At 41.7% G+C, this 24,981-nt stretch overlaps 1 protein-coding gene across 2 annotated transcripts in view; it reads left to right on the top strand.

Annotated features, from left to right (window-relative positions):
* SLC22A23 (solute carrier family 22 member 23) overlaps nucleotides 1-24,981 on the top strand; it is a 104,219-nt gene that overhangs the window by 7,233 nt on the left and 72,005 nt on the right. For both annotated transcript variants that reach the window (XM_021544785.4, XM_021544784.4), the window contains exons 2-3: nucleotides 9,574-9,677; nucleotides 14,888-15,042. In XM_021544785.4, the coding sequence (XP_021400460.2) occupies nucleotides 9,574-9,677; nucleotides 14,888-15,042 (259 nt within the window). The remainder of the gene's footprint in view (nucleotides 1-9,573; nucleotides 9,678-14,887; nucleotides 15,043-24,981) is intronic.

Below are 24,981 nucleotides of genomic sequence, written 5' to 3'. Positions count from 1 at the left end.
AATTTATTTTTATATTTTTTTACCACCTGACTTTTGACAGTGTATGACTTTGTATGCGTTCTGAATTCCCTTTTAAAGTCAAAGGGGAAGGAAGGAACCTGAAGGAGGGAGAAAGGAGTTTCAACACCCTTTCAATCCATGTCATCTGGGGTGTGTTGCAGAGGTTTCCAGGCAAACCTCATTTCAGTGTTTGATAACTACTCTGCACTACTGGAGTTGCTCTGGTCCACACCCAGTGTTGGTGCTGGAAAGCCTGCCCCCACACTAGCCTGTAAAAACTGGCAGGCAACAGGGTTCAATGCGTGTGATAAGTTGTTCCTGCTGATCCATGCCGTGTCATACCTGCTGGGAACATGCAATAGATTTGTAGCTATTCCCACAAAGAAGGATCAGTGCTCTGCTTGGTGTGACTGGCATGCTTGGGGTGGAACTATCTGTCCTATGAGCTGATGAGGAGAGGATAAATGTGCTCTGGGCTTGATGGGCTGGGTAGGAAATTTCAGTGGGTAATACAAGGCTTTGTTAGCATTTTTTATTTATTTTTTTTTATAATCCAGGAGAGCCCCAATTGTCAGTTGTTAACACTGAAAAACAAGGACAAAAGATTAGTTGAGTGGATGTATCCTGATCCTCATTCTAGATTCTATCTAGATTTCCCAGGAGCAAAGCTGTGGATCAGGAATGCTGCTTGTGAGATGCAGGGAAGTGGTGTGCTCACCTTCTCCAGCAGCAAGTGATTTATAGTTACCCTTGTGCATTGTTTTCAGAGCAGGGTGGTCTGCTTCCCTAAAAAAGGTTCTTTGCCTCCAGAAAATGGTGCAGGAATTCATTTTGGCCCAAGTACTGTATCACTGCTACTCTGCAGCACTCTGGAGCTGCCTGCTTTCCTCCTGGCCTTCAGGCCAAAGTCCATGATCATGCAGACAGTGTTGCAATGTCCACCCTACAAATATTATTAAGGATAGGGACTGTAAATTAAAATGTAAGACCTTTTCCCTGCTGTGTCTTCCATGGCTGTGTAAAATGTTGTCTGCTTGAACAATACAAGCTTGACAGGGCAGTTTCATCTTTTGATTTGTAAACCAAGTGGAATATTTTTCTCCCTTCTTCCCTACCATTCATATTTATTTAGGTCTGAATTAATACCAGACCCCGGATTTTTTTTTCCCCTCCTTTTTGTCTTGCCAGAGTTGCAACAGTCATAGTTTGCAAATGATGAGAGGGCAAGGTCATGGCAGTAATAATTGCACGACAGAGTTAAGGTGTCTTATCTTTTTATCTAAAGTGGCAAGTATTTCTCATGAGGAATGACTTTGTCCTCTTGTCTACCACTTCACCCTTCCCCATTTCAGAGTTTTATGCCATGCTTGAATTTGGTTTTTTTCCCCCTGGATTTAAAAAACCCCAACTATATAGTAAACTAGGTTTTGCCATGTCAGCCATGTCAAGTCTGCAACATATTTTGTGCATGCATGTTTTGGCAGCCTGAAAAATACCAGTCCACAAAGCATTAATTTATTTTTGATAATGAGATGATAGTGAAAGTTAATATTTAATATACCTCATCCAGAATACACGTGGTTGTTGGCTGAAAACAGAAGAATGGTACTCAAATGCCACTTTTCAGTACATGTGTCTCAGTCCTAGGGATGGGAGTGGTTGCTCATGGTCTTTTCATGCAGCCAGAGGGAGGCTAAGCTAACAGCTACAAGGTCTTACAGCAAAGACTAGATTGAAACTTAAAGTCAGTTTTGTGGTGAAGTCTTCCAGTCATGTCAGAATACGTGTAGAAAAGTTACTTAGTTGCAGCTCAGAGATGTAAAAGAGATATTGAAATATCCTGGTGCTACTCTGTGGAAAATTGTTAATATAGTATTATGAATACTGTGCAGGAAAGCTGCAAGTAAGATTTTGTACCTCCCAACTCTTTGATGTTAGATGACATTATAGAGTTGGGAAAAACTAAGCAGATCACATCAGCTGAGAAACAAGTTAGTTGACTAATCTGTGGATGGCAAAGGCTGGAAAAAGATCTAAATGTCTCAGAATAAAGGGAACTCCTACTGAAAATAAAAGAAGTAGTGATGGAGAAGTGGGTGGTACGTGGATGCTACTAAAGTTGATTTAATCATGTTGAGTATTCAGAAGATTGTCATATGATTAACAAATCATATTTTAATTGTTAGTGTATTAGCAATTATTATTTACTTAGCAAACTTCCTTCTTCCCTCTCCTAATGGAGAAAAAAAAACCCAGCTCTATGATGAAAGCAAGTTTGGGAATAAAAGAGCTAATTGTTCTTGACTGAAGTGTGAAGCTGAAGGGTAGATGAAATTTTTCAACTCTGCATTGTCTCAGGGGGCATTATCTTAGAATTCTCTTGATGTGCCCAGTGGACAGTTTGGAGGGTCTTTTTTGCTTATGGCATAGACTAAGGAACAATTTAATGCAGAACACTAAATTTAAAATCTTTTCCAAGTTAATTTACTGGCATTGAAATGGAGTCAATGTGTGTCCTTCTGCATATTTGAAATTCCGAGCTTGTTTTGTGACTGCGATGTTGCTTGAGCCTTCATTTCAAGATGGGGATATGTCCCTTAAAGGTGAGCCATGACTGCAAGGCTTTAGCAAGGCCTTTCAGCTGCCTGGGGGGGAATGGAGCCATGCTCATACTGCTTGTGAGCAGGACAGCATCTCCCAGTGGGACGCAGTGGACATAACCTGCTTACTCCAAGGTAATTAATATAAGAGGCACTGTGTCTCTGCCTCACCAGTTTCAAGCAGCTTGAGGAAACCTGTGCCTTAAGTTTCCCATTATGATGACAAAGTTTTCACACCAGGAGGAAGCGCTGTGTTCTGTATCGATGTTCACACAGTAATGCGTAGCACCGAGGCTTTGTGCTTTATTTTTAAGGCTGAAATGCCAGACTAAAAAATATGCACTTAAAAAATTAAGGCAGAAATTACACAGCTAAGACGTGCATATCAGAAAATTGTGGTTTTCAAGGAAATGTATTTCAGCAACTTAAACTATGTTAAACTTAAGAAACTGTTAAGGAAACTTGTTAAGTCCATGGTTATGCAGTCCTGTACTATTTTATGAGGATGGAAGCTGTTTTCATAGGTTCATATTATGCTGCACAATCTAATTATATCTTTCTTGGAAGACAGCTAAGCACATGTCCCCTGGCTCATGTGCCACCCCCTCTTTTTCTGCCCACTCCTCTCCCTCCCCGTGCCCTCAAAACCTTTATCCCTGTGGTAGTATCAAAAGTAATTTCTTTGCTTTACTTTTCAAATGGTGCATTGCCCAGGTGGTCAGTCATATCCGTAGTTAAAACAATCTGACAATTTCTTGTGTTCACTGTTCACAAGTAATTTTTCTGGGCTGCAGTTCTCCTTGCCAGGTGTCTGCTGTGGTCAGAAATGGTTTCCTGGTTTCTGAAAGTGAAAAGTACAGAAAACATTGTTTCCAAGGTAAGAAAGATTGGATAAGGAGCTGAACCAAACACGCCCTCGCATCTGTTGAGTTAGCAAGCTCCAGTATATGGGGATAGGAGCCCCAGATTTGTTAGGAGTGGAGGGAGGCAGATGTTGAGCTAAAGGTCATACTGTGGTACCAGCAATATTTCTCTTGCCACCTGAGTAAAAGTTCTTGTAAATCCGGATGATTATAAACCTCTCAAAATACCAGTGTGTACTTGCTCAGTAAAAATTGTATTTTGATGTATTGAGGTTCTAAGCACTTAGGCACTGGTCAAAGAGTTCAGCAAAAGCATCCACTTATGATAAAGCTGAGCAATGTTAGAGGTACTTGGCTTTTAGAGGTCTAGCATCATAGAGAGAGGAAGTAGCTTGAAAGTCAGGTGTTGACTGTGTGTTGTGTTGAGGCATTCCAGTGTAGGTGTGGTGTAGGCTTTTTGGAGTGGCTGTTCCAAGAAAACAAACAACAAAACCTCTCAATAACTGGTTTGTTATTTTTCATGTGTGTTGTGTTTTTAATGACTCTTCTGGTTTCCAGTCCACTTGTGTCTGATTGAAAACATAAGGAAACTTGGAGAGGTTTGGTTCTAAATGTGACTGGTAAAAAACAAAAGATAAAATTATTAAATTTTATACCCTCTTCTCAAGTCTTCCAGGATTAATTTTATTAATTACTCTACTTAGTTTTTTTTATTTTTAAATGTGATCTTTGATATTTCCACTCAGCTGGTTTTACTGATGGTCACATAAGTGCCACGTGTTCTTTACATGTATTTTTTGACATGTAAAATACAAATCGGGAGCCCAGCTGTGATCTCAAAGGAGAAGCACCCTTACTCTGAACCCTGAGGGTTAAATAGTTGAAATGCTCTCATGTTGCCCTGGATGAGAAGTAAATAGAGATGCCTGTGGCACTAAAACACCCCCACCTTTAGGTGTTGCAGTTGGAGCATTCCTCTGGGAGGCTTCTTCTGCAACCTCCCTTGCATGGTTTAACTGAAGATTGTTCTGCCTTTTTTAATGTATATTGTATGAGAAACAGAACTGTATTTTTTTCTTATGCTTTTCAAAAATAACTTTAGTTCAGGTTGTTGGGGTTTTTAAGGAAAACAACCATTCCATTCTACGATAATATGAAGGCATAACATATTTAAAGTCTCACTAGATAAGGTGTTTGTATAGAAGATGGATTCTAGTTCTGTGTAGGGTAAATTGGCAGGCTTTGGTTATAAAAAGATGGAACTGGAAGAAGAGGAACAAAGGAAGACGAGACCCAGCATACCTCAGTGATGAAGAATCGATTCTTATTTTCATTTATTTGTCTTAAAGTCATTTCCTAATCAGCAGGCAAGCTGGTGACTTTTCCCCAGGCAGGTTTGATGCTGCTGTGGCTTACATGATATGTAGAGGACAGCACTCCCCAAGTGGGACCTTCACTCAAGGGACTGGGAGGTGATAGGTGGCATGTGAGACATCAAGATGGAGAGTGTGAAGGCTGACACAGCAGCCAGGTGCTGCCTGGCTGGGGAAGGACCAAGGCTGCAGCTTCATGCCTGGCTTGGAGCCTTCCAAGGCAGCAGCTCTGGTGATCCTCTGGTGTCTTGCTGAAACCACTGCAGAGAGCAGTCACAGCAGAGCTACAGTCCACCTACAGACTGTTTGGGGAAGGGGCTGCTTTCTTTCAGCAGCAATCTGGGCATTGAGCATTGGAAGCAGACTGTGAAACCACAGTATGGGAAGAGGGGGTGCGTGTCCAGTGCCCCTCTCGTGGGCCTTTTGTGCCACTCTGGGTTAGTGTTGCGCCAGAGAATCTCTCCTGCTTTCTCCACTCCTTGCTCCTTTTTAGGACAGAAGGGTTTGCCTTGCATATCTCATGATAAGGTGGTGAAGGTAGAAGCAGCCAAATCCTCAACAGGCATCTTACCTTTCAGCAGTGGGTATTCAGTGTGCTTAGGCACCACAGACAGCATTATGGCCACTGGAGCACAAGGGCTTTTGAGACAAGAGCCCTTAATTCAGACAGCTTGTGTTTGTAGCTAGAAACATGCAGCAGACTACTTTTATAACTTATAGCGGTGCAAATATTGATGCACTGCATGAGCCCCGTCCAGATTTTCACCCTTTGTAAAGAAATTACATGATGGTTACTATTTGGGTGTGTTACCTTTTGCCAGGTGTCTTCTCAAGAATACCGTGTTTTAAATAGTCCTTCATCTTGCCATGAATTATAGTGAGTCACAACATGGGTGGTGACTCACTGATACCAGTTAAACTTCAGGCTCCTGAAGATGTGCCTCCTTCAGCTTTGACCAAAATACCCTGTTGCAACATGAAGAAATACTTGCAATACATTGCACATCTGCATAGGTGGCAAATTCTCTATGTTGCTGTACTGCTATGAAAAAGAAGCTTTTGCTCTTTAATGTTCCCTTTCCACCAATATATTATAAATATAATTTTTTTTGTTTTGGCGTAACAATACAGTCCTTTTTGTTTCGCAAGTCACTTTATCTGATCTCTTTCTTTTATTGGGAGGATGGATGCAGGACAGAAAGACATACAACACCCAGAGACACACAGAGAAATCCCAGGGAAAGGTTAGAAGAATCCTTTCTTCAGGCTTGACACTGTCAGCTCCCAAGTGGGATACCAGGGGATTGAACCAGAGCAGTTATAGGATTTAATGGTTTCCCTGCTTGTAACAGATTAATCTACCCTTTGCAAGAAGTGGTAGAGGATTACTGTCCAGTCTCCAGCCAAAACAATCTCCTGGTTCAGATTTACTTGGAGTGCTACTTGAACTGTCATCAGCTCTGCCCACCCCAGTGTTTTGTTCTGCATGGGAACTTGTCACTCCTTTCTCCTTGGAACAAATCTGAGTGTCATCTTTGCAGGATGAAACTACTGCTGCTTGGAGCAGGACCTGCCACAGCTGTGCCCTGGCTTTGGGCATGGCTGTGCCATGTGGGCACATCAGCTCTGTCCCGCTCTGCCGAGCCCAGGTGTATGTAAGGAGAGAGGCAGCACTGCTGTATAAAGGCTCCTGCTTTATTTCTTGCTATTCAAAGATGAGACTTTTCCATGGGGAAGGGAAGGGGGAACATAAATCTCTGGCAAAATCTCTGTGCTTTCAGCATGCCAGTGCTTTTAGCATTTGCTGGTTTGCTTGGCTGCCATGTTAAGATATGTGAGAATTATACTCTCGCTATTAAATATGTATTTTGTCCTATTAATGTCATCTTTACCTAAGTCTGCTTTTGATGCCAGCATCCATTTTTCTTCCTTCTCCTTATTCTCATCTCCCTTTGCAAGTTGAATGTCCTGGTGGCACCTACAACTGTCCTGCCAAATTTATTTTGGGTAACTGCTTCATGGTGACCTCTCTCTGGTTTGTGACAGCTGCCAGAGGAGAAATCAGGATGTAATTCAGCTCTTAGTACTGAGCAAGTAATTTGGGGTCATGGCAGATTCTCCGGAACTGTGTGTTAAACAACTGTTGATATATTTCACTATTTGTGTATTTACAAATTTGGAGGGTTTTGCAGAGGGAGATATTTTGGAAAGGTCAGGGGCCGCCTGGTCTGTCAAGAGTCTGCCCATGTGGGCTTGGAGGATCAGCTCCAATTTCTGCTGGCCTACAGTGAGGCTTAACAGAGGGCAGGAGAGGGCCAGATGCAGGGTTTGCAAGGAAATAGATGTTTTTGTTTTCAGAGCAGCTGGGGAGTTGGACAATAGCCTCAAAAACAAACAAACAAAGGATGACTTGCAGATAAGTTATCGAGAGGAGTGGGTGTGTTTTGGGCACCGCTAAAGGACAAGCTGACAGACTGACTTTTCTCCTGCTTTTAAACTCTTGCTTTCTGTGCCAGTGTGCCAGAGGGGTTTGACATCTGTTGTCCTGGACCGAAATTTCACAACAGCCCTTCATGAGATTTTGGCTCTTCCAGCCACAAGCCTTTGCCTACGTGTAATCTGGTACTGTGCGTTCCCTGCCTGGGGCGTGCGTGAGGGCCGGCTATCGCTGGCTAGCAACAGCAAGCTGTGCAAATGGAAAGGCACCAGGATATCTCCTTTTTCTTTTTGCTCTTGGAGGACACTACTGCTCCTCTGACATCAATGAATATAAAAATGAATGATTGAATTTTTAACTCTGTTCTTGGATAAATATGAGTATTTTTAATAAGCTTAATTTTTTTTGACAAATTATTTCTCAGTTTTAAGCAGCATATACACCTTCTGGATTGTGAAAATTAATCTGGAGAATTTTAAAGCCTGCCTCTGCCTCAGATGTGTCTTCTGAATTTTGTTTTGTTTGTAGCTTGTCTGGGCAGATATTTTTGTTTTCTAGCTGGAGATTGGTTCTAGAATTGCTAGTATTGGCAATTGCATTTCCTCTACTTGCTTCTGAAAAGTCAACATTTTTGGAGTGCAATCCACAGTGCCTTGCTCAGTTCTTTGCTGCAAATTATTCATAGGTATTAGGTGGAAAAAATCCTTCCTCATACTACTTGCTTATGTTTCTTTAGTGCCTCCAGTCTGTAGGGTGGAAGATGAGACATATATGTCCCAATTTCTACAAGTCAGTGCAGTGGGAAATTCAAAATACATTTAACTTAAACAAAAAGCCTGAGCCTGAGTGTTGGCACATTTTTCGGCCACAAAATTGCTATACCTCTTGGTGAGGTATATATTGTAGCGAGGACATCTGTGGTGTTGGACCAGAGTCTTGCCTTGTTTATGGAAGGTCTGTGCGTCATGGAAATGCTTAAAAGTACAGTGCACCTAATTGAACCCTTTTGAGGGAAGTTTTTTTTGAAGTTGCATCTGACTTAAAAATAAATTGCATACTTTAACTTTGTGTTTTTCATACTATGAAACCTCAGTTACTGGTGTCAGAAGGGCTGCTACTGTTACATTACACACAAACAGCCATTTATTCTGCAAAGTTTCAATTCTGGAGTATCTGACTCTACAAAGTTAGCTGTACTTATTTGTCATTAAAAGCGTGTGGCTGCCATTACCATCAATATTTGAACACTTCACAAACCACGGGAAGCATACCCTCTTAGATTTATTCAAGGGTACAAGAGTAACTATCCACACTTTACACATAAGAAAGATTATGTTACATGTCTGAGAGCAATGAGGATGTTGGGCTAAAGCCAGGAATGCAGTCTGGTTCTTCTGGTTTCCTCTGCCTCAGAGGAAAATGACTTGGAATTTAGGGAAGCCTCACTAGAAATCTTGCTGCTCCTATCTTTCTCCTGGGAATGAGGCAGTGCCCTAGTAACAGGTTACCTGAAATGGTCCATTTCCCCTTTCTTTGGACAGAAAAGTTAATTTCAGTATTAGCATAGCTTTATTGTGGAGGTTCAAATCCTATCTGGTCTCCAAGCTGTGAGAAAGTCACTGTGGGGTTGCTGTCCCAAGAAGTTGCATGGCTGCACTGGGACTTCCAGCTTTTCTGGCAGTCTCCATGTCAGGACTTGTCCTGACAAGCTGTGCCTTTATTCAGTCTTCATCTCCCTTCCACCACTTAGGGAAATCAAGATGCTTTTCTGAAAGCAAAAGCATCTTGACACTGTAAGAGCTTGGAGCAAATGGCCATTAGGGGTCTGTGGCAAAGGAGCTGCTTTTCCCCATGTTTCCAAGCAGCCCTGGGGATATTAATTTGAGCATTTGCTCTTAAATTATTGGGCTTGCTGCTGGGGGCCTTCTTGGGGCTCTGGTAATAGCTGTCTGGGGCTGGGATGGTGAGATGCTCCAGCAGCACCAGTGGTACTGCCAGTGCCTGATGGAGATTTCCCCTTAGGCTAACCTCCTGTGGCCTGGAGACAGGGACCCTTAAGTGTTGGATATTGTCATCTTATAATTAAGGATCTGATAAAACTCACTGAGGTAAATGAGTTCTTGCGTTGCTTCTTGGGGTCTGGGGTTAGACTTGAGGGGGGAAGCTTTCCTCTCCTTTTCCATCTCCTTGCAGTTGTGCTAGGATTGACCTTTGGAAAGAGATCTACACCGTATTAGTATGTTTAAACACACCTGAGATATTAATTTATTTCAATTTATCTATCTCTTTTTCTCTTCCAGTGGGATCTTGTTTGTGATTCTGCCTGGAAAGTCCACATTGCTAAGTTCTCCCTGCTTGTAGGGTTAATCTTCGGCCACCTGATAACAGGATGTATAGCCGACTGGTAAGTGAAAAATCTTTTAATGCAGTGTAGATATAAATAAATAACAGTATTAAATATTGTTTTGATATTCATTAGGAACATTTGCATAATGATTATTAAGGTTCTGAAAGAATCATGATGGACAAACAGTATAAAAGTCTGTTAAATGTTCCTGAGTAATTTATATCAAGCTAAGTAGCACAAACTATTTGATACTTGGCTTACTTATTTCCCACTGATACAATTTATTGCAGCTGTAAAGCTAGTATAGAATTAAGTATTTTCTAATTATACAAGCAAAGTCTTTAGTTTAGGGTTGATTTTTGTTTTCTTAACAAAGCAAGAGGACCAAAAGAAATCGGAACCGGCATTGATTTCACTGAATACATGACTAATGTAATGTCAGCCCTGTGCTTACACAGTACCTATTGGTGAGTTGAAGGCCGTTTTTTGCAAACCTTTCAATTGTTCTTTTTTTAAAGCGCTTGTTAGGAAAACATTGTGATGTAGTATTAAGGATTTAACACTGACTTATGTGCTGCTAGCATTGGGGTATTAAACTTAAAAAGAGTAGATCACAATTCCTTGAATTGAGGCAGTTAAAGCATTATTGGATACCCCAATGATGCTGAAGATTCAGCTTTAATTTGAAAAGGTGATCTTGTACTGCAGAAGGGGGGGGAAATTACATGGATGACTCAAGTGATTTCAGTGGAAACTTGAAGCATCTTAAGCAATAGCCCTGTAGTGCTGTCCCAGTCACTTCAGTGCCTTCCAGCACAGTTGCCAGTGTTGGTACTTTTGATGGCCCCAAGTTAACTCTTTTGCCATTCATTAAAAAAAGGAAAAGAAGAAGAGTTGCCTTTTAGGGAAATCTTATAAAACCTCAGCAACTTGCCAGCCAGTTGGGAGAGAAAAGGCCCCCTGCAGCACTGCAGTAATTTGGATCAAGCATTCCTAGCAAAATTGCATCTTAATTCCTGAATAGTCACTGAAAATTTTTGGGCTAGAGACAAATCATGATTTTTCAGTGAAGTAGAGAACATGCATGAAATACAGTTGAATTTGATTAAAATACCACAGTAAAACGGGGCTCTAAGAACCCATAGAAAGTATAGAGGGGAAATGAATGAGGGATCTTGCTTGGCTTTCCTAAAATGGAATCAGTGTGGAGAAAGCAGACTTATTACCAAGTTAGGAAAGTGCTGCTATAATTGACAAATAAGCCACAAATAAGTGAACAACTTGTTGCCTCAGGCACTGGCTTGGAGAGAGAACTGCAGTAAGCAGATTTAATAGCTCTCTGCCACCAAAAGGAGCATCCTGTGCTTCCATCCATTTCTGTCCCCAGTGTGTACTTTGTGCTGCCACATGGGCTTGTTGGACCCCTCTGCAAGCTGCTTAGCTGAGCTAATGCAGCATAAAATTGCCCTGATTTTCAAATATCTAGAAATGTCTAGTGAATTTAGGAGAATTGGTTTCCAGCTGTGGTGCAAAGGAGAAAAAGGGTAACTTGGTGACTGAAGGGATCATTGACTCTTTTGTGGATGACTAGAATGTATGTGGTTTGCTGCCACCAAAGTTGGTCCTCATACTCCCATTTGGTCCACATTGCCAGCTGATGCACCTGACAGAGCAGGACTCCTGTGCTCAATAGTTTTTTGCTGTTTAGCAGTAGCATTTGGGGCTGGTAAAAGAAGACCTTAATTGAATTTACTTTGCTATTTAATCACAGCTTGAATTTCTGCTAAGGTGAGTGGTTGTGTAGAGATGGTTACGAAGGGGTTGTACAGATTGTTCCTGGTAGAAAGAGAAAATAAAGGAAAAAGTATGTCAGTCCCAATCAAGAACCAGGGAGATTAAACAGAGTAATGCATAAAAAGTGTTATAAAAACTCAAAATCTGTTTTCATTTCACTTATATACCACTCTCCAGTTCAGATAATTAGAAGATGTTTTATGCCATTAGGGGCTTTGCTTTTTGTCTTTGAAAGAAGCTTTTAAAGCTGAATGAGGACAAGCCATAGAGTGTATTAAGGCAATTTGCTAAGTAAACTGAGTGCTCTGTGTTCAAAACACAGTAGGTGTGCACACTGGGACAGCTCTGTGTAGTAAATCTATAGGAGGAAGGTCTGCAAACGTGCTCAGCTATGGGAAGGCCAGCTGTGCCCAATGCCTGAATAAGTTACTTGTTCCACAGGCAGAGTTCTGCTGGCACTTCGGCCTGCTCTGGACAGAGCCTGTTGGGGTTTGTGTGAAAGTTTCCTCCTGGAGCAGGTGGGCACAGTGTCCATGTAGCGCCAAGGCAGTGGGTCTGTACCTCTCACTGCCCTGTAGTGCCCCCGCTTTGCACCTGCTTGGATGCTTTTTGGAGCCTTTGAGTAGTTCCAGTCCCAAAGGCAAGAGAGAACCTGCAAAGAGTGGCATGGGAAGAACAATTTGATCAGCTGCAAGAGCAAAGCTTGATTATCTCAGGGTGGCAAGGTACATGTGTAGGAGTATGGGAAGAGCAGGGCTTGTCCTCAGCCCATTCACTCTCCTCCTGCAGTGCAACTCTGACATTAGGAATATCTTTTTGATGTATTTGCTTATCATACCGTATGGGGGCTGCAGATTCTTCAAAAGCCCAGGGTTGCTTGTATCCCTGGTTATTTACCTGTGCTGGCAGCATTTAGCATTTGATCTAGATAACAGCATGCAGTGTAGGTTGAGACTTCTGTGATAATCTCACTCTGGAACAGTTTGGATAGCAGCAGATAGAATCCTGGGGCTGTTTTACCAGGGAAATTGTGTATGGTTTAATTTCTCACAAGCATTTCCATGTACTGACAGATAATTCTGTCTGCATATAAAAGGTTTTTTTTAATGCTCTAGGACACCATCCTGTCAAAATACTGCTGGATCACCAAATATATGGCTTATAGCTGCCCAGAAGCTTTGGAATTTTGAGAAATGTGCTGCATGCCTTGGTGAAGAAGATGACTAGTTTTGTGCTTGTGGGGAAATGCCTCTTACCAGAGGGCTTTTCTGGCCTCAGTTGATTTTTACGGGCTCTGGAGGCTCTTGGATTTTCTGATTTTTTCCAATAGCAGCAACCATTCATTTGTTTAACTTGTATAATGGCAGAAGAAATTCTGTGTCCTGATGATGGGTAACCTTGAGTACAGGGGGTGGGAGGAGGGGAGGAAGGGAACTGAAGTATGCTAAGCATGAGGTCTTTTTCAATCAACATCAGGGAATGGCAGGTCAGGCTTGTGATGAGAATTAAGTTCCTAATTCTGAGTGTTTGCATAATGCCTTTCATCTGCAAAACACTTCCACAAATACTAATTGGTATGAATTACAGCTTGGCATAACAAAAATGGGGCTGCAAAATTCTGTGCAGCTAACTGATAACACAAAGTTCATAGGCTTTTTTTTCTATATTCAAGGTTTTACATGAGGTATTTCCCCTCCCTGCCCAAGTGCTGTGTTCCATAAAAACACAGACTGAAACACAGACAGCAGTCACTCCCCATGTCCAGCATGCCCCCAGTTGTACATCACAAAGCCAGGGATACTGTGTTCCCACCCTCAGCCCCACTGCAGCTCATCTTCCAGGGTGCTGTGCTTGCACCCTGATGGAGGGCAGCCTGCTCTGACCTTGCTTTCTCCAGCTTGCATGCTCGTTCTGTTTTAAAAGATTTGAATGTCTAATGCCAACAAGTTAAATCTTTGAGGGGCCTCACAGGTGATACTACAGCTGAAAATAATAAACCTGTTCTCATGCAAGCAGCCTTGACAACACTTTCTTAGGTGTGACTTTGAAAAAGCCTGAATGATGACTGGTGCACTCTTATAGTTCCCAAAAATGCAAAAAAATTATAATGATATCTCTTTTTCAGCCCTTCACTCCTTACTTTATTTTAAGTACTGCAAAATCCAAAGTTCTAATTGTGAATGCATATGTATAATGTATTTTATAACTGCTGGTGACAATCTGCTGAAATAATTGAATAGAAATGTTACAGCATGTGAAACTGGACTAAGTTGTGAGATTTAAATGCTCTTTATTGTGCTGACATTCAACCTGATGGCTGGCTTGCAGCTGACAGTATGCTTTGAATGGGTCTGTGAAAGCTGCCTACAAAAAGCAAGTTCATGTATTCTTTGTGAAAATGGCATATGGAGCTGACTAAAAGGGATCCTCAGTTCTACTGGAAAACTTGTGGGAGTTGACAAGTTGAAAAATTTTGGAAATCTCCACATAATGATCCAATTCTTGCTTAAAATTAGCCATGTGCTCTGGTGCTTCATATCATTCTTGCACAGAAAGAGGGGAGAGAAAAGGAATTATAAACACTAAACATATGAATAAGAGATGTTAAAAATGTCATGGACATGAAAGAGCCAAACTCTGCAGCGGCTGCCCCCACATTCAATGTGGGGGCATAACTCTTCCTCCTTGTCAGCACTGTACCAATACATGCAACTACAAGTTGCAGCTGCAAAGGAGGTCTGCAAGTCCTCTGCCCCTGTTGCCCGTAATGGTTTTTGAAGTGGTTTATTCCTCACCCTACGCAAAACTAGTCAGGCTAGTTTTGTGGGTCTCTCCAACAGCTGTGGGGATACAGCTGGAGGGACCTGGACCTCACAATTTTTCTGAGTGTTATTATCGACTGTCTAAGGCTCAGTGAAGTGACCCGAGCCCTGTTTTGTGTTCAGTCCATATTTGTTAGGCTTCTCCTTGACAAATGAGACCGAGAAAAGTAGTTTCCTGAGCTGGCTGCACTTGTAGATGAGACTGAAAAGTACGTGTCTCTTGGGAAGAGGAAACCTCTGCAACTAAAAATATATTATGCCATGAGTATATAATACCATATATCCTTCTGTGCTACTACAAAAAAACTCTGAGAAGTTGATTTTCATCTCCAAAGGTCTTATTTATGACTTTACAGTAGTTCCTAGGTGCTTCCTTATTTATCTTTGTTGTTTTGAAAATGCTGGTTAAATCAAGCACCAATGCAATGTGCTGCTTAATCATTTCTGAGATGAGCTTGTCAATGCAAAGCTGGCAGAGAAATCTGGGATTTAGTAAGAAAAAAATAGAGAAGAATGGAACAAACATTAAAAATGGGTGGCAATATTTGGAAGGGATTGCCTGACTTGTTCTACTCTTTGCCAGTTTTAATGATCCAGCATTATGTCCATCCTGGCTTTTAACACTTTTTCTCCGTACTTCCTTATTTTTAGGGTTGGTCGACGGCCTGTACTGCTCTTCTCTGTCATATTCATTTTGATATTTGGACTGACTGTGGCACTCTCAGTGAATGTGACCATGTTCAGCACACTCAGGTTTTTCGAGGGATTTTGCCTGGCTGGAATAGTCCTGTCCCTGTACGCACTGCGTGAGTATTCCTTCATTGCCCATACAAATGGGTTTTTATCAAGTATGTGGTTTGCTGTTCTCTGGCTTCCTGCTTTTGTTCAAACAGATCAAGCCAGAATTATATCGATTGCAAAAGTTTTAACCCAAATTTTGCTAAGGAGGTTTTTGCAGCTGTCTCTTTAGGTTACTACAAAGCAGTCTATGAAGCTGTTTCAGAGTTCATTTTAAAAGTTATAAGGTGGTTTGGGCTTGTCTGTTGTTTTTTAAACCTAGAAGTTACCTGGGTCATAGCCATAATGTGTAATGGGAGTAGATTTCACCCTGCAATATTGAGCTCAGTGGGAGACTGACCACTTTGGCTGCCTCTAGCAGTTTGTACTCTGGCACTTTTTCAGAACTTCCTCTATAACTTGCAGAAATATCCTGTGTCCCTGCCTCAGGATTGGAAAGTTACAGCAAAAGTGTGTTAGAAGATTGTGAAGTCCTTTTATCAACTCCTTTTTATTTTTTAGTTGTGTAATTTTGGGGTTTTTGTTTGGGTGGTGTTGTTGTTGTTTTTGTCAGCTTCATGAGGGGGGGAAAAAAATCTCTGAGAGAAACTTGAGGGAAAGCTTGTAAGAAACATCTACATTCTCCCATCTGGGGTGACTAGTGGACAGAGCACCTGAAAACCCCCTCTGAGGCCTTGCCTTTGGTGTAGATGCCACCAGCCTAATTTCTGTCCCTTGGATATGCTCCAGGGAGCATCTTCTGCTTCCTTGGCTGTTTGTAATTAACAGGTAGCACCACACCAACCAAAGAAAACACAAAATTTTCTCCTCTTTATTATGGTTCTAGAAAAGTATTATCTAATTATATCCTGGAAGTTGCTGTACATCTTCATAAAATTTTATTTACTTCCTATTGTGGATGGTATCTAACCCATCATGATTTAGCACAGTACCCTTACTTGCACAGAGTATTTTGTAGCATTAAGTTTCATAGTTTTTTGTTTTATTTTTGGTCTGTGCCATGGGGAGTGAGGCCTGACTGCAACAGACAAGTTTGCTCTGTATTGCACTTTGTTGTTATACCTGACATGGTACCCAAGATACATTCTTTTTTAATCTCTTGCCTTTGCTCGTGTTATCCCTAGTGAGAATCTTATTCCAAAAAATGAAACTACCACTGAAGACATTACACTTTTATTGGGAAGTAATTTAACCTGTGTGGCTTCCATGGAAGGGATCTTCAGCGATTACCAGTGTGATGTTCAGCTGGACAATAGGCTTGTCAGGATTTTTCACAGCCCAGTTGCAGCATGTTAGTTTTTCTTACTAGATGAGGGGTTTTATCTAACTTTTAAGAGATGGCAGCTGATGATTTTCATGGGGAAATACCAATTAAGTAGAAGTTTCATTCTGGACATTTTTATGATTGGAGTGAAAGAGTGTATGTGTTGCTTTAGACCAGACAATAGCTTGTCAGCCCAGGCTTTCATTCAGAAAATGGCACATTCTGGTTGCTTCATGCACTACTTGCTGCAGAGCAATGATATGAGTCTGCTATTTTATCCCCACCCTCTCTAAAATTCAGGTGTTTCCTATAACCACTACTGTCTGGATAGATGATGCCTAAACAGAGATAGTAGGTGTTAGGAGAGATCCATGTGAAATTAGCTACACACTGAACATCAGCACACTTCTGGTGTGGATGATGAGAAAATGGAGACTGGAGATGAGAAAATGTGAAAGAAGCAGCACCTGTGCCTCTGATAAATCTTCTGACCTTCTGTCTCAAGAGATGAGGGGAGTGAGTTTTTACTGTATTAAATAATTTAAACAAAAAAGAAGTTGTCGCCTTGGAATAGAGTACTTGGAGAGAAGTAATCCCTAGTCTCAAGGGAATGGGAGTTGTAGGATTTTCTGTTTGGTGGTGGTTTTGATTTTAGTCCTCATGTAATCTGTTAGGCTTCCTTTCAGTCTTTACTTACTATCTTTTCTGCTGGAATCAGAAAAGTGTGTGGAGAACTCTCATGATTCATAGCTTCTCTTCCCTTTCCGTTAATGGTCTTGATTTCTTCCCCTGGAGATTTGTTGCCCCTGAACTCCCACCTGGCTACCCTGAACAGAACAATGGAAAGTGAAAAGTTTGACCTGTTAGTGGCAGCCATTAGCCAAACTTTCCAAAGCTACTGTGCAGAAGAAAACTGCATAGGCTTGCATAGCCTGCAAAGATAATTAGTCTGCCTCTGGGATCCTTTTACACTGTGTTGAGATTGCTAGTTGTGCCTGGATTTATGGCCTGCCTGGGGGAAATTGTAAATAACAGTTCAGGATGCTTTGGGAGTGAGAAGAGCACCAAAGTGCTGTCTTTAAAACACAGAGCTGCCAAGATTGAGTTGCCTTCACCATCCAAACCACACTCTTCTTTGTAACCTAGTGCTGTTTTCCAAGCTGTGTGCCCCAAGGTGCAGAGTGTGCCAGGGATGAGGCCTGCCTTCCATGGAGGCACAGAATGGAGCTGCTGTGCTTCTCTGCAGGCTTTCCTCAGTGCTGTGCTGAGCTCACTTCTTGTGGCCTCCAAGTACAGCCTTGTCTTGCTTGGAGCTGCTCAGGGCTTATCTGAAGGAACCCACCTTGGGATGTTGGTTTGTAAAACTGAAATTTTTTCCTGCAGCTACCATAGTTTGTTGGAAGAGGTGTTTCAGGTGAAATTTTTAGTGAAGGTGCAGGAAGAGACAGGCTTTGTGCAGGTGATGATGCTTGCTGGGAGGGAGGGAAGCAGGGGAGCAATGAGCCAAGGACTTTCACCCTCTGCCTGCTGTGGGTCCTTGCATCACCCAGGAGAATGAAATGCAGCAGATCCTATTCCACTGAACAAACACATGCAGCTTTGAAAGGATTTTCTTTCATGCTGATATGGAACAGGAGGAGCATTTATTGTCTTCCAGAAGTGTTTTCCTGCCTGGAAATGGGTTTTCCAACCAATCTTCATAGAATCCTGTGCTTCTCAGCAGTTAGCACACATCTTGTATGGTCAGGGAGGGTACAGTGTCTCCCCATATGCCACACTCAGCAGCAATGTGATGCACAGAGCTGGAACTGCCTGCTGTGATTTGCTGGGTGGGTCCCCCACTATCCTTGTTTAGCAGATTTCTGCAGTAATGGGCCACCTCTTGTTGGAGGAGGGTGCTGGGACCAGTGGCAAAATCTCCTGGAGAGAGCAATGATGAAGGGATGAAAAGGAGTGCTCTGGCCACGGTGTCTAGAAGGGCATGTATGGCCTGCCCAGCAGCTAAACGTAGAAGAGATTATATATCGATTGGAGACTGGAGGAAGGTTAAGAGAAGGCAGGAGAAAGCTGTTTTTTTTTCTCGGAGTGCCTTCTGTTTGGTATTTGTTGCTATATGCATATCCAGAGAGGAAGGATGGGCATTCTGGCCCTGTCAGCATAGATGGATGCATGGTGCCACAGCTTGCTGCCCAGCCCAAGGACAGGAGATTTGAGTTTACCCATTGGGGGGAAAATCCTAAGATGGCCCTGAGAAGAATTGTCCTTTGGACAGGCTGAGAGGAAGAGGAAGAGGTGTGGAAGCCCTGAGCAGGGTCACGGGTGCCTGAGTAATGCCTCTGCTGGTATCTGTGGATTTGCAGCAGCAGGAGAGGCATGACAATCTTATGCAGATAGCTTTGCTTGCTGTTGCAACTCACGTGGGACCAAGTACACTCAGCAAATGTGGAAGTCATGGGAGAGAGCAAATCTGATTACTTTGAGGGTGGGGAGGGTGTTTCATCTGGGCCACTTTCGTCTCACTGGGTCATTGCCTTGGCCCTGACCACAGAGCAGCCTTTTCCTGGGTGCTTGCGGGGAAGGGCAGATGCTTTGGCTGGCTCAGCACAGCTCCCTTCCTTAGGGCTCGTTGCCATCAGCTGACACCAGAGCTCTCATGGCTGAGGGCAGGAGTTTCCCCTTCATCTCTCTCTTCTCACATACTGCTGCCCAAGTCAGGCTGGTGCCAGCATCTGCCTGAGCCCTCTGCCTGGCAAGCCATCCACCTTCCCCCTGAAGACCACCAAGTGTGCCACTGTCAGTGGATTGTGCCCTCTGATCATGTCCCCTGCTTCCTCTGAAAGATCTACTGGGCACAATGCTGCCTGAGCCTGGGGAATAGAGTGGGAGCGGGGGCTCACACTGGGCAGGGCCATTAAATGAATGAAGGGAAAAAAGCCTTCCCTTCCAGTTCTTGTCCTATGCTGTGTCTGTTTCACAGTCAAGATCCCTGCTTTTGTCACTTTCTCGAGCCAAAGTATTTGGTATTAATTAAACTATTTCAGAGGAAGAAGAAGAAGAAGAAGAGGAAGAGATATTTTTCAGGTAAATGCTCCTGGCAGATTTAAAGAGCTTCCCGTTAAAGTGCTGTTGCTAATGACTGTACCTGAGCTCAGGCAGCACAAGCCACAGTGTGGATTTGCACACAATTGCAGGCTGTTCAGCAGTTTCATGGGTGACTGAGCTGCAGACTATGCTGCAAAATTTGAAAGTCTACATTTGAATGAACTAGTAAATAAGCTCTAGAAATAGCTGTGCTGGAAAGAAGACAACATCTAAGGTTGGAGCAAGGAAGCAGGGGTGTCCCTCCAATGCATAGTTGGCAGAATGAGTGGGCATGCTTCTTCTGTCTCACTGTTGGGAGAAAAAAGGTAGAAACACTGTTGAAAATCATAGGTTGTGTTTCAAAAGCCTGTGGAAGCTTGGCAAAGGCTTTCAGTTAGGATGTCCAGCTGTGATGTATCTTTCTTGTTTATAGCTAGGTCAGTCTAAGCTGTTGCTCCTGTAAATTGCAGTGATCTGAGAGGCTAAATGTTGCTTCTTAAGATTTTTTTTTTTTTTACATGTGTCCTGAAAAGCTGGAGCAGAGTGCTAGAAAGTTTGCTGCTGACTGAAGAATAAGCAAGTGCCAAAATGGAGCTGCTCTGAGTGTTGGGCTGTGTAGTGATGTCAGATTTGTAAAATAATTTTGCTTCCAGTCAGGTTAATCGAAAGGGTAAGATTTATGGTTTTTTTTTCTTTTCCTCCTTTATTTTTCAAAAGTGTATAGGCTCTGAAATCCTGAAGCATTCCAAGTTTGTAATTGATTTCATTCTTAATTTTCTTCTCATGATTCTTTAGTAGCAAGCATGGCCTTGGCAAGGCAGGTGAAGCACTGGAAGCAGCAGGCTCTGAAGCTATTCTGTGTAACCTGAACTGGCTCAATAAATAACCCTGCAAAGCATTCCCAAATTGTAGGATGTGGAAAATATCTGATTCCTTTCCAGTGCATTGACATGTGAGTTAGCTCTGCAGTAACATGGAGTTCTCTCCACTGACAGGTCTGTGATAAGATCAAGGTTGTTAAGCCACCTACCTTCTGTTTATGTAACCAGCCTTCCTTTGTCTGAGTCACTTGATGCAGATCTGGTAGGAGTGATCACAGAGGGATCCACTGAACGAAAAATTATAACTGGCTCACCTTAAAATGGCCATTAATTGTTAAATTATACAGAACAACTTTGTTTATATGGCCACCACAGGCTGCTCTATCATTGAGCCAGAATGTGGATTTTCTGAAACAGTAATGCTACAATTTTTGCTACAATCTTTGTGGGAGAGCTGTTTAAAAAAAAATAGTATGCAGTAGGAGCTCTCCAGCTGCTCAAAAAAAGTGCTGTGCATGCCTTTTATCAAGTGCCTGGGGGCTCAATTTATGCAAGAGTGGAAAAGGTTATTGGAATTACAGTACTCTCCTTATAAGTATAAATCTTCCTGTTCTATGTAGCTTCCCTCACTATAGTCAGATCACAACTCATAATGGTCTGTCTCTTTTTCCTCAGTACTTCTGCTGAATTTCCTTTCTTTTTCTGATGGTCAGAGTAGGTAGGTTGGTGCCCTTTCAAAGGACACAATGTCTGCCATTGGGGCATATGGACCCTCATCCTTATTTTAACTCCTACACACTGTCTTCTGAAGCAGAGGTGCCCTTGAAGCAATGCTAATATATTGTCCTGAATCCTTGAAAAATATACCATTGAAGGCAACCCACTTGAAATTAATTTATACCAAGTCTTCAAGTAAGCCAAAGGAGAATAAAAGTAGGCTCTTTCTAAAACTCCTTGGACGGCTGGAAGATGTTTGCTTGATGCAAGTATTGCAGCAAATGTAATTTTAATCAATTTTTCCATTTCAGTTGCTGAAAATCCTGTATGTTGTCAGTGCAACAAAAAGCCTAAGGAATTAATTTTATTTGAGGTACCTTTTGTATGACTGGTCAATTGTGAATGCAATTAAGATGGAACACTGCAGTTGTTACACTTGTGATGATGACAATCAGATGAGATTACAGTACACTTGCAATTTTCCCCAGCTCAGAACACAGCTTGCATTTTTACCATTTAAAGTGTCCATCATTTAATTGTTCCAGACCAGCTCCAACACTCTGGGTATGCTCAGTCTGCAAAATCTTACCTTCTGTCATGCAAATACGTAACTGTTCAGAACTGTAATTACACTTTTAGGGAGTTTTTTAATTGGTGGTTTTTTTTTTTTTTTTATTCTGAGCAATGTCAAATAGATTCATAAGTTTCACAGCTGAAAGTTTGCTGCCACTAAAAGGAAATGAGAGGGGCTTTTTTCTTCCTCCTCCAAATCCTTTACATTGTCTCAGCTGCTCATACAACTTATGACTTTAGACTATAAGGCAAGGTTTAAAATAAATAGTTAAGTCCAAAAAGTTGCCTTTCACTTGCAACTCTTTGACTCAGCTGGTGTTATAGCCTCACTGTAAGAATAAATTGTGAAGTGTCTCTTCCCTCTGCTGGTTTGCTGGGGGTTTTCCCTCTTGCTGTAAGCTGCTAAATAGCTTTTTCTTGGTACATAGATCCAAGCTCATGTTCTGTGTTTTGTAGGGTGGCTGGTAGTAAAAGCTTCCTGTAACACATGTGCACACATCCATGCAGGCCATGTCTCAGTGACTTTGGTTTTTTAAAATCTTGTTAATTTTTCCTAGCAGGAAGCTAAACTTTTTGCAGATACTTGTGCTGAGACTGTTGGCTTACTGAGTTTTAGTTGCTCTGCTCCTCATCTGTGTCCCGGCACTTGGCAGCACTTGAAAACAGGATGGGCTAGTGTTGGAAGTGACACAAGCAGTGACGTTCTCAGGAGTTGCACTTAAGACAGGCAGCATTCAGGGTTGGATTTGTTTTTCCCCCAGATGCTTCTTCCAGTGAGGGCACAGACATAAACGCATATTTTGTGTGTTCATGTGCCAACTTTTTTTGCTGCAGAAGAAAGGGCGCATAGGTTCATAAATCACCTAGAAATGAACAGTGCTTTACTTCCCTTTCCTGCTTATCCTTACAGGTTAGCTTGTCAGGAAAACAAGCTAAGTTATAGCAACAGGATGTGCATAGAGGAAAAGCTCTGTCTATGTAGAAAGTACATATAGAAATTATTTGTAGTGACTTTGAATGTTTAAGTCCAGCAACAAATGTCAGTTTTGTCAGAAGAAATTCACATAAATATTTATGTGCCTTTCAAGAGGAACCATAATTAAACAAGGCTAACCATATTCCCATTCCTAGTCACGCAGACACAACTCCTATTTTCTCACTTACAAATAATATAACCCTGTGGGATTTTTACTAGTTCAAGTTAATTAAATTTCACTCAAAGCATGAAATTTGTAGGCAGTGCTTATTGCAGTAATTCTGCAAGTGTGTATTATTTAGTTAGATACAAAAAAAGTTCAGTTTTGTTTTAATTCTTCATTTTATTTATTGACAGTGTACAGAATTTAATTATACACCATACCAGTGCTCATATAATTTTTTTTAAAGAAAACTCCTTAATGTAGCATTGTGAATGAATTTGATCATAAGACATATGCTGCAATTACTGATGGACCTAAAAGTATGAGCTATGTTTTTTGTCTTTTGAGAACATATGGTCCCTTCTTAAATGACTTGTACAGATACTTTTGTAGTTTTCAGAGATAAGTTGAGACCTAAGTGCTTGCTAATATCTTGGAAACTTGTTTGTTCACATTCTTTGAATTCTGGTTATGGTATGAATTGTGAGAGAAGAAATCAGTTTACTGAAGTCTAATGAATGATGTGCAAATCTTTGCACTGCCCTACTTTTGGATATATAAGCTGTATGTCTGCTTTATTCATGTACACATTCAGTATGGACTTTTTCAACTTTTCTTGTGGCAATTATTGACTTTAGGCCTGGTTAAAAAAACAGCTAGTATACTAGAGAAAAAGGGTGTTTGAAGAAGGTTCAATGGTTGGAAAAATAGTAGTCCCTTAATGAAGTGCCTGTGCTGAAGTGTGGAATCCAGCACAATCCAGTACTTGCATCAGAAATTTTATATCTATGTTCTTGCACCTCTCTGGGTGATATCCCCATTTCCCGGATGTCCCAGCATTTCTCTCCAACTGCCTTGTGCTTGTAGGAATTCTTGGCAGGCTAACAATTCTTGTGGCTTCTCCTTCCAGCTTTCTGCCCTGGTCCCACAGCAGAGACCACCCTCTTGTACAGCGATGCCTCAGCCCTCTCCCTTGCAGTCAGGATTTAAAGTGCAAATACATCTCCACCAGTGGCTTAGCTCACATAATCAGTGTACTAGGTTAAGGACATACATTTCACTCTGCTGTTGTTTATTCTCTGAGGGGAATAATCTCTGGCAGAAGCAGCAGGGGAGAGTAGTGTTTGCACATGCCATGCTGGGGTAGGACCTGAGCAGTGCCGTGGTGCAGCGGAGGAGGGCAAGCTCTGCTGGAGCACTGTGCACTGGAATTGTGATTTTATTAAAAATGCACACTGGAGAACATGTCTCCTGGTACTAAGACAGGTTATTTTATGTTGCTGTTATCCAGACACTTGAGATTAATTTCACGGGGGAAAGAGGAGGGCATTTTCTCTATGAGGCACTGAGTTGAACAGATAGTTAAGCACCAGAGTTGTTGTCCAAAATAAATAAATTAATGGATCCCTAGAGTTTTCTGCTTGATGTGAAACTGCTGTCCAGAAGGAACAGTATCAGCCTGCCAGCTCTTCAGGGACTTTTTCCAGTTCCACTGTTGCTTCCACTCAGATTTCAGTCCTGTACTTGGAGGCACTGTAGCTGTCTCCTGGATATGGAGCACCCGATTAACAGAAGAAAGTAAAGTAACAAAAAAAGCATAGGAGGCAGAATCAATAATGTGGTGAGGCAAAAAGCAATATAAAGGAAGAATTTTTGTGGGGTTTTGTACTATTATTATAGCCAAAAAAAATGGATTGAAGGCAGGAAGGAAAAATAAGAGCAGCTTAAAGATTGTGTAATGCTGGAAGTAGCTTATGCGGTGAAATTGCAACCAGTGTTCCTAATAACATCCCATTTTTGTTTCATTTATAGCTTTGACTTTGAAAGGTTTGGTTGGATTTCTTTGCCTAGAACTTGACTGACTTGTTTTTCAGTGCAGAAAGCTGAATCTGTCTTTCTAGGAAGCTTGAGGAAAATTAATTAAAGAGCTTTTGAATTATACATCCATTAAAAATGACTCTGCTTTGAAAGCTAAATAAATAAATAAAACTGTCAGTGTTTGTCATCTCTTGAAAAAAAATTGTTTCTCTTGTGTCTGTACAACAGAGAAACCCAATTACTGAACTCCAATGCTTTGGAATTTGGGCAGGAGAAGCTTTGATTATATCAACCTTGACTGTACTCATATTAGTCTTTTCAGGTGTCATGTGTGAGTTTAGAATAACGAATCAGCTGTTGTCCAATTCTGTCCAATCAGTTGTCCCATTCTGCTTATTTTTTTTCTTTAGTGTCTGTGTTAAGTCTGGAAGAAAATATGCAAAATCCAGTCTGCATCTTGCAAACCTTTAACCTGATGGATTTGCTTTTTCAGGAGACAGACTTCATCCTTTAAAACTGAATGTCATATTTCAA

Source organism: Lonchura striata, chromosome 2 (assembly GCF_050655825.1).
Source record: "Lonchura striata isolate lonStrDom1 chromosome 2, ASM5065582v1, whole genome shotgun sequence".
In the NCBI taxonomy this organism is placed as follows: domain Eukaryota; kingdom Metazoa; phylum Chordata; class Aves; order Passeriformes; family Estrildidae; genus Lonchura; species Lonchura striata.
Note: the sequence above shows the minus strand (reverse complement) of the source record. Positions and strands in the feature narration are given on the sequence as shown.